Source organism: Hakea prostrata, chromosome 2 (assembly GCF_041222555.1).
Source record: "Hakea prostrata isolate BN-2017 chromosome 2, UWA_Hpros_2, whole genome shotgun sequence".
Classification (NCBI taxonomy): Eukaryota; Viridiplantae; Streptophyta; class Magnoliopsida; order Proteales; family Proteaceae; genus Hakea; species Hakea prostrata.
In genome coordinates, this window is record NC_142601.1 from 45,448,076 (window position 1) to 45,458,463 (window position 10,388).

The following is a 10,388-nucleotide window of genomic DNA, read 5'->3' on the forward strand; positions in this document are numbered from 1 at the left end:
TCATATCCAAAAGTGAAAATAGAAGCATCAGCAGCAATTGGCTTGAAGTCACTTGAATCCATTTTAGGCACTTCGGTACCTGATGCAATTCCACCATTAGTACCAACTTTGTCACTTTTCACTTCACTAGCAGATGGGATTTCGGGGGCTGCTTGAACTTCCACCGGATGGTTTGTTGGTAATTTCAGGTTTGGAAATTGTCGATTTGGTGTCATCATAGCCTACCATCACAACCTCAACTTGGAGTACTGGGGAAGGAATTTTCCTCTGCACAATAATTAGTACAAAAAGTAAAACAAATGATGAGAATTTTCCTTTTTGCATCACTTCATTCTCTAGGCTTAAAGAAACAGAAGATCTAATAACAACATCAACAAAAAAGAAAACCCATGATAAGCCACCTAGTTAATCATTATTTATCCAAAACCGATAAGAGAATGAGATAATAAGGGCTACTAAATCTAAATAACAATAACTTTCAAGTTATGCATCACCAACCTCAGAAAACCCGTTGCACTCTGGACCAAAGAAATTCTGAAGGTCCCATGCAGGGTTTGCAGACACATTCTTTTTTTCTTTTCCCTCAATCATTTTGGAAGTCACTGCCATAAATAGAGGTTATTGCCAATCAGGGGTAGCAGTTTTAAGAAATTGAATCCCTTTTCCTGGTCTCACTGATGCAAACCAAAACAGTCCTTAAATGATTAAAAAGAAGAAAGTCCTTTGTAGGCATGACATAATAGTGACCAGGAAGCAATAAATATAATTGTAAATTCTATAACATAACAATGACAAGGCAAAAATCTACCTCACAATCTTATAAATGTCCTTAAAAGTTTCTGTCAAATAACCTACAAAATATGTAGTTTAAGTCAACAACTATCTTATCATGAGATCTACTGTGTTATTGAAAAAAGAAATAAAATAATGTGACGTCAACTATCAGTAACACAAAAATCTGACAAAAGAATGACAAATACAACCAAGGGATTGAGATCAATATGCAAGATGATGAGAAGGCACTATATCAAGTACAGAAATTTGTTGATAGAATGAGATGCATTAAGAGAAGGAGAAAAATAAAACAAATCAATCATTTCTTTAAAAGCCGAACTGAATTTCATGCTCAAGATCTCATTCTTCATAAATGAAATTACAAACTGTAGTAAATCTTATCTAACCAGATAGAGCATGGAAGCAAGGCCCCAGCTACAGATTCCATAGTCACATTTCTCAGCTGGACACCAGTCCAGTCCCTGATAAGAGAAAATGTATATTTTCCAACCAATAAGATGAATAAAAAAGTAAAAGATAAATGCATATTAAAGAAGGCTAGAAACAAATACATAGACAAATTACCACTGCCTAGGACATGCATCCATTTTCCTCTCCATTCAGCTGCATGCCAACATATACTAGACATTTAGTTTTATAAGTGGAAAACAAGAAGACAGTAAAGAAACAAATGTGTTTCCCCAAGTTTAAGTCTCCTATGGTTGTAATTTCCCACTTGAGCAAAAAGGTATAACCAATGCCATTTCAACTACCTAAAAGCTGTCATATGGATACCACTTGGACTAATCAGGTCAAGAAGCCTAGTTTAGCTTTCAATCTTGTCCAGCAGTTTTGGACCAACCGAGTCCACAACAGTGCCAATGCATAAGCTTCCTGTCTAATATAGTGGCCACTGCCAATAAAGTCTCAGTAAGATTTACATTGGTCAGAACAAATGAAAATTCCAATCTGGGTGAAACCAAGCTATCCCATAGACGAAGTTAGAAATCAATACTTCTATGATTAATTACTGGATAACTGGATCTTGAACTGAACACAGAACTTGTAGTAAGTTCTCAAGTTTGCAGACACTTTTGTGAAAGAGATCAATTTAGAAAGTCTATTTTATGAACCCCCGCATTAACCCAAGTCAAATCATGAGTTACACGATCTGTTGTTCTCTCTTTACATACGCAAACCTCCCTCTCATATTCGTTCGTTTACCTCATTAAGCAAGTAACGTAATAATTCTGTTTATATCTTTGCATTGGAAGGATGAGTTGATTGTGTTTACACTCTACACAAAGGGTTCCCATTCTATAGAGTTCTGAGGAGTATTGGGAATCAAAAGATATATTTTAATGAAAATATAACAATTGTTCTTCTTCTTTTTCCTTTTTGGGTAAAGCTATACCGGAATACTTGGATGCATTTCGAAAGTTCTTATTCTTATGCCATACGATCCCCAAATGAAAAGGTTCGACTTCAGCGAAGAAGATACCAATATAAGTATCCATGCCCCAAACTTGACAATTAGACAATTGGTGAGACATGTAGTTTCAAAGGTGATCGTATTAGTTACAGAGCAAACAGTGAACCAACGAAGCAATCTTACAAAAAGTGAAGAGGGAATTATCAGAAGAAGGCTCTAACCAAATTGCATCTCGATATGGCCATCGGAACAATCGATGGAGAAGTCTTCAACACTTACAAATCGAAAGATAAAGAAGAAGAAAGAAAAAAGGGAAAAGAGAGAAGGAAAAAAAAAAAAAAAAGAGGAAATGGGAGAACAGAAAGGAATAGAGAAGAGAAATAAAAATGAACCTCAACACTTACGGATCGAACCTCAACTGAAAGCCCTTGCTGATATGCCAACCAATTTGTGAAAGATCGCCAATTTCTTCCAGATAAAAAAGAAAGAAAGAAAGAAAGAGATTTTCATGAAAAACCAAAACGAAAGATAAAGAAAAAAAAAACATAACTGAAAATGGGAGAACCGAAGGAACAGAGAAAATAAAGAAAAACTAACCTCAACACTATAACAAACGCACAGATGAAAGCCCTTGCTGATATGCCAGTCGAATGAGAAATTGTGAGGAGGTAAAGGTTCAATTAACAAATGAAAACCCTTGCAAAGTATGATTCTAAAACTTAACTATTAGAGACATTTTTCTAGTTAATGCCTCTAAGTATCTTTAAATAGTGACATTTATTAATATTGTCTCTAATATAAAGCATTAGATACAATTATTTTTTAATGTCTCTAAAAATATTTATAAATGCCTCTAACCCTATTTTCTTGTAGTGTATTGTGTGTATTTTCGTACTTCGATTACAAATTTTGGATGGAGACAACAAAAGTAGTGTAACCCAGCAAAGTCGCATCACTCTACTTTCTTACTGTTTGCCATAGTAGTCAAAGTTTGGTAACATTTTCCCAAAGATGATGTCATATAAGCAATGATACGAGGTTTTTTTTAAACACTCATCCGATTCTACAATCAGAAAATCATTTTTATCGAATCTAGGCTTAGCCTTAAGTCATGTTTTAGTTTGATTGATTGAAATTATTTTCCAGGTCTAGTTCCATTTCCCTATCTTGTTTTCCTCTTTCTTCCTTCCAATCAAATCTTTTTCTTTTTATGCTTGGTCTCATGTCTCTTATATACAATGATAATATATGCACTCAAGTGGGAATGAATAATAATTTAAGGAATTTCATTTACCCAAAGGTAATGAGATTTTTCTAGAGTTATTGTTGCATTCAATTTTTAAAGGTAAATTAATACATTAAAATATTTTGGGAAGCATAATTTAGGAGGTTTTTTTATCACCAAAATGTGAAAGGAATTTTTGAAAGTTATTGTTATCCTATGGTATTTGTAAAATTATATGTGAGGCATTGTATATTCTAACCCAAAGGTTGAAATGTTACTTGGTCAGCTCATGTTGGCTAAAGTTTTGTCTTTAGCATGTTTGGTATGGTGTGATTTTCATAAGTTTCTTATCACCTAAAGATGAAAGGAATTTTAGAAAGTCATTGTTATTCCATGGTATTTACAATATTACATGTGAGGCCTTGTATATTTTAACCCAAAGATTGAAATGTTACTTAGTCAGTTCATGTTGGCTAAAGTTTTTGTTTTTAACAGATTTGGTATGATGTGTTTTTCATACATGCATATATTTGAGGGTGACATATTGTTCTTATTTCATATGATTACAATATAATTGTTTAAATCCATTTATTATACTCTTACTTATGTTGCTCATTTGAACTTTTATTCCTCTCTAAAGATGTCTGCTCAAGCTAATGCTTTGGCTTCCATCCCTGCTCTCTCTAAGGAAAACTATAAAAGATGGGTAGATGAAATAAATGCTACACTTCAATTGCTTGATTATGATCTGGCTCTTAAAGAGCCAAAACCCGCTGATCTTACCACTGCAAGTACACATGAGGAGAAGCTAAGGTATAATAATGGGTGACAACTAACAAGAAAAAGAACCATGGTGATATTATGTGTTATTGGTGTGACCAAAAGGGACATTTTTAAGAGAGATTGTAATGCACATAAATCTTGGCTTGAGAAGAAAGACGTTAAGGATGGGAAGGATTAATTTATGAGATGAGGCTTATATTTTGACGATTGAACTTATACACTCATATCATTGTTATTTGGTAGTTTAATTGATCTTATGATTTGTTCTTGATTAAATTTTTGTTTGTTTAGTGGGAGAACTTAGTGAGAGTTAATGAATTGATATTGATGATATATATATATATATATTTTGATGTATGCATGCATTTAATTGTGCTTCGTTGTTATGATGTTTTGGAAATTGTGATTTTACCATTGTCTAAGTGCGGTTTTAATCATAATTGATGGATTAACTATTAACCATGGCCTTGGGTCTAAATGTGTGTTGGCCTTGAATGTGACAGTGTTCAAGGCAACCCATGAATATGATGATATTTAGGGGTATGGCGAAGGATCGACAAGAAATAACATTGTTTATGTGATCATAATTGTTAAATATTCCTTGTTCATTTCATTTCGATTTAGTTAGTAAGTAAACTTCTGTTGTGATTGATAAAAAGAAATATGTCATATGATGAGACATATATTCTACTATTATTCGATATTAGTGAACTCATTAACTGAATTAAGGATTAATGGCATATTTTGTGATTGAGATTTCATGGCCACATCAATTTCTCGTAACAGATTAATTAATCTAGCCAAAGTGAGAGATTGTTAGGTATATTCTAAGCATTATATAGGCTTAGATTAATTATTGGGATTAATTATTGATGGGGGTCTCAACATATTGGGTCGATGCACTACCATTAGGTTCAAGATGGGCCAAACCGGTCCATTGTGGAAGTAGACTAGGGTATGATATTGCTATTATAAATAGCTATGATGAAGTTTCTCCAATCACTTAAGTTCTTTTGTTCTTTTTTCTCTCCACAAGAAAGAAGTACGGTAGGAAAGACGAAGAGATTAAAGAAGGTTTCGTCACTCTACAGATTTGGCATTCAAGGTTTAAATTAATGTTCTTCAATATATGTCTGATGCAAGATATGTCCAATGCTTCCTAAATATCATATCGTATTCTAGTTATTGCATGGTTTTTAATTGATTAGGGTTTGGGGAATACCCTAGATGTTCTAACATTGGTTTCATATCTAATCAATTCGAACTTCTACTGGTTCACATGGTAATAGCACTAGTTGATGAAAGTTACCTTATGAGCAGGAAAGGAGAAGAAAAAAATATATAATTTTTTGTTATTCCAATGGCTAGCCTCAGGATCTTATTAGGCATACAATGGAAAGCAAATTCACATTTTTTTTCTTTCTTGCTTCATCTACTAAAACATACAATTTCAAGTAACACATACGAGTTCATTCTCAATTACATAGACATTCTAGGTTTTCCTAACAGTAAACAGATGATTGATGACAAGTCAAGCACAACGGCCACCCATGATCCAATTCTAGCACTTCATCGTAACACTTCAAGAAAGTCACCATACAGTGCTACACAAAATGACAACAATGATCACACAAAGACACAAGCTGATCGAGTTACATGTACACTCTCTTAGGCTCTTTTTTGTATCAATTCTCATTATCTATTATGCATATTTAAAATAAATAAGTACAAGAATTCATTATTGGTCAAGAATGAAAAATGGTTTGGTGAATTTTATCGAAAATAAATTATGAAATGGAAAATAAGTTTGGTGTCAAGATAAAAAATTATTAAAAATGATAGTAAACAAGTGAGAAAAGAAGGAAAAAGTATGGTTGTTATAAAAGAATGTGTATTGACTATTTTACCCTCATCTTACTTATAGAACTTTAAGTAAACTTACACAAATGAAGATAATGAAATTCTCATCATAATCCATAATGGACAAAAAGTTCATTATGGATTTTGGAGGTTTTTCTATTATTTTAAATAAAAATAAAATTCAGGATAGATGCCAAACAATTTAAAATAATGAAAATTTCTCATAATTGACAATGATAATTGATACCAAAAAGAGCCTTAATCACAAAGTTCTGGTAAACTTCTACTAGTAACAAAGGAGGAGTTCAAAACAATTTGAACGTTTCAAACTGAATTAATCTTAAAAAGTTGTTATCAGTTTTGATTTTTCTTACTCTAACAATCATCATTGCCATGACTATGAGCCAATCTCAGCCTTTTCAAGTTTTCAATCATGCGTGGTGTCATGCTAGAAGTGATTTGTGAATGTAGTGATCACCTTTTGGTGGAAGGCCCTACCCATACAAGCAAGATAGTTTGACCTATCTTGACACTGTATATGATCTAAGCTTGTATGTGACAACTGCAAGTTCCACCCCCTTTCATAAATAGATTCTTATTTATCAAGAGAAAACAAAGAAAAAAGAAAGTCAAATTCTATAATAGATGCAACAACCCCTCATTTATATTACACCTTGCAATATTGACAAACTCTTATAACTTATCTTCTTCTTACTCATTCTCTTGTAATCTGATTGATTTTTAGTGGCATTAATCATAAAACTGCAGACAATATAAGCTTCTTTCCATGCCAAGATAATGCATGCTTCTTTCCACCACTAAAAGTTAATAATTAGGCTAATTAAAATTTAAAGAGAAAATTTTCTTTCCTTCTTCATGAACAAAAAATGAACAATGTTAGAATAGCTTTAATGTTTATAAACATTAAAAAATCAACTAGGGATATATTTTATTATGAAATAATGAGTAAAATATGATAATGGATAGAGAGATTGGATATTTAGGATCTTAAGTCTCATATCATGCTTTAGCTTGCTTAACAGATACCATCTCATGCTTACATTATCACTAATTATGATCTCAGACTGCTAATGAATTAGTTAGTACCAAATACTAAAATAAAAACCACAGGAAAATTGCCTTAAAAATATAAGAGTAATTTTTATTTGGACCCCTAAGATTTGATCACATTCGTTTTCATTTTAAATAAAATGACATTTTACATTTGCCACCCTTTATGGTATCTAAAAAATTAATTAAAAATATATTGTCATTTTTATGACCAAAATCCTTTACATTTTTCAATTTCTTTTCATCAATTGATCCAAATCTGACACAGAAGTATGACGTACCAGTAATTTGGTGTTGGAGTAAGCTTGACATATTACCTGTTGAAATTTTTTTAAAAAATATTATTAAGATATTTTAGTTGTAAAAATAAAGGTGTGTCATTAATTTATTTTTTTGGATATCATTGAGGAGGCAAATGTAAAACATCATTTTCTTTGGACTTGGACCAAACTTGAAAATTACTCAAAAGATAATCAAACAAACAATTATGACAGATGGGTTTATGTAATCTATCAAAGAATCTCAGTTAATTATCTAATTAATTATTAAAAACAGAAAAAACCTTACAGAATCCTACCACAAGATTCACACTGCCGTATACTTTTCTGAAAAATAAAAACCATGCAACCCATTTAGCTTACACCGTCTCACTATAAATTCTAACTCTCCCCTAAGAATTCTAGCACAGCCCACACAAAAGCACAGTTGACTGACTGAGAGAGCAAGAGAAAGAGAGAGATGACAACTCCTTATGTGGTAGATGAATTATTTGGACTTCTCCAAGTCTACAGTGACGGTTCTATAGTTCGCACTAACCCAGAAAACCTCAACGTGGGTGTCGATGAAGATGACTCCGTGATCTGGAAAGATGTAACTTTCGACCCAGCTCATGGCATCAAGCTCCGTCTTTACAAGCCTTCTTCATCTGCAACCACAAAGCTTCCAGTCTTCTATTACATCCATGGTGGTGGGTTCTGCGTTGGCTCTCGAACATCACCAAATGGTCAAAGATACTGTCGCACTCTTGCATCGGAGCTTCAAGTCATTGTTGTTTCAATTGATTATCGTTTGGCACCTGAGAATCGCCTTCCAGCAGCCATGGAAGATGCAACTACAGCAGTTAAGTGGCTTCAAGCTCAGGCTCTTTCTGATAATCCTGACAGTTGGTTGAGTAATGCCGATTTTGACCGGGTTTTTGTTTCTGGTGACTCGGCTGGAGGCAACATCGCTCATCATCTCGCGGTTGGACTCGGTGTTGGATCGCCCGAAATGGCACCTGTTCGTGTGCGGGGTTATGTGTTATTGGGTGGTTATTTTGGCGAGAATGAACGAGTCAAGTCCGAGTTGGAAGGACTGCCTGGCGCTTCTTGGAACACAGAAGTTTCTGACATGTATTTTCCTAACCCTCACCACTCTTTTATGAATTATCAAGTATGGGTGGGCTCTGGGCTTGGACAATTGCTAGCATTTGATGGGTGGTAGGGCATAATTTAGCATGCACGGACCTTAGTACAATGCTAGATGGACCACGATTGTAGCATGAAGTCAAGGTATCAAAATAGTCTCTTAGCAAAAATTACTAGGATCAGATTGCATAGAAAAATTTTCCCCACCTCAAACTTCGCTTCTTCAAAAAATCTTCCGCATTGGGTTCGATTTTTGGGTGTGTCGAAAACATTCGATAGAGCAATAATCAATCTTGTATCCAAAAAGGTACGTAGGATAGCAATATTATATTTAGAGGAATAATATACTTTTTCTACTCTAACCTCTAGTGTTGTTATAAAAACTTTTCTTCCTATTGTGTTTAGATCATAATGGACACTAAGAAACATTCTGAAGAGTATCATAGAAAGTCATGTTATGTGCCTATGGAGTCCACTCTAGTATACGGATGTATATTAGGCCAACTTAGTATGGGATGATAAATTGCTTAGCTCAACTCATTTCATCAACTTCAGAGCTTTTGATACATTAATCGAGTATCTAACATTGAGTATCAAAACTGGCATCATGTCAAAGATCCAAATTCAAAAAAGAACTACTTAGAAAAGGACTATCTGGACTAGAACAAAAGCTACCAAGAAATGTGCTTATGTGTTACCATTTTGACATGATTAAACCTTGAATTTTAACAGATGTTGGAAGCTATCATTACCAGTTGGAGAGACAAGAGATCACCCACTAGCAAACCCATTTGCACCTGCAAGTCCAAGCCTTGAATCTATGGCTCTTGACCCTATTCTGGCAGTATCTGGTAGCTATGATATACTGAAAGATAGGATTAAAGATTATGCAAAGAGAATGAATGAGTGGGGAAAGAAAGTAGAATATGATGAATTTGAGGGAGTGGATCATGGTTTCCATTCTGTCCATCCTGACTGTGAAGCATCAAAGAAGTTGATGGAGGACATCAAAAGATTCATCTCTGAGAACTCCAACAACTAAATTGGCTGAGTTGCACTTGCTAAACATACAAGAAAATTTTCTCTTACTTGTTTCAATAATGAGGATCTTTGTTCCTCTAATGTTTATCCTTCCTTTTGATGTATTACAATGCGAGAAATTAAGCTTGAATGTATTTTGGATTATCAATGAAGTCCTAGGCCTGTTTGGTTACTTGATTTCGGAGATTCAAAATATTAGAGCTTCCAAATGGATATTTCAAATCTATGGAGTCATGGTTCATAAAATTAACTATTTGGTTAACCTGAATCTATAGAATGAAATATGTCGATTTATCCTTAAAAACTGTTGGTTACCTTAAATCTATGAAACAAAATCAGTGGATTCATTTTGAAAAGTTGTTTAGTTATCAAAATCCATAGACTACAAAACATTGACTTATATCCCAAATATATTATTAAAAAATAACTTTATTATTTTTTTCCTGAGACTTTGGGAATCCGCAGACATTGATGTTCCCAAGTTTGTATGCAATATTTCATTATTCCTTCAAGGCCGGCCCCCTAGAACTAATCGTATTAAAGATAGAAAGAGTCCTACTATCGTCCCCAAAAAACAAATTATATGAGTGCTCATGAGACCATAATAGAAGAATGAACTTAAACCTTAAAAATTATAAAAAATTTGAGAACTGAATCATTTGCCCGTTAAATTGATTGATAGATATCAACTGAATGAGTACTGCGCCATGGGAGACTTTGATTATTTCCTTGGACATCAAAATCTTTACTACAGTTATTTTCTGAAGTGTGTAATTAAAATCGATTTTCTTGTCGA

General features: G+C 33.6%; 1 protein-coding gene across 1 annotated transcript; it reads left to right on the plus strand.

Annotated features, from left to right (window-relative positions):
* The first annotated feature begins 7,883 nt into the window (after positions 1–7,883).
* On the plus strand, positions 7,884–9,593 carry LOC149024461 (strigolactones hydrolase CXE15-like). The gene is made up of 2 exons (XM_089142952.1): positions 7,884–8,536; positions 9,284–9,593. The coding sequence occupies exons 1-2, from the start codon at positions 7,884–7,886 to the stop codon at positions 9,591–9,593; spliced, it is 963 nt and encodes a 320-aa protein (XP_088999078.1).
* Positions 9,594–10,388: the final 795 nt, after the last annotated feature.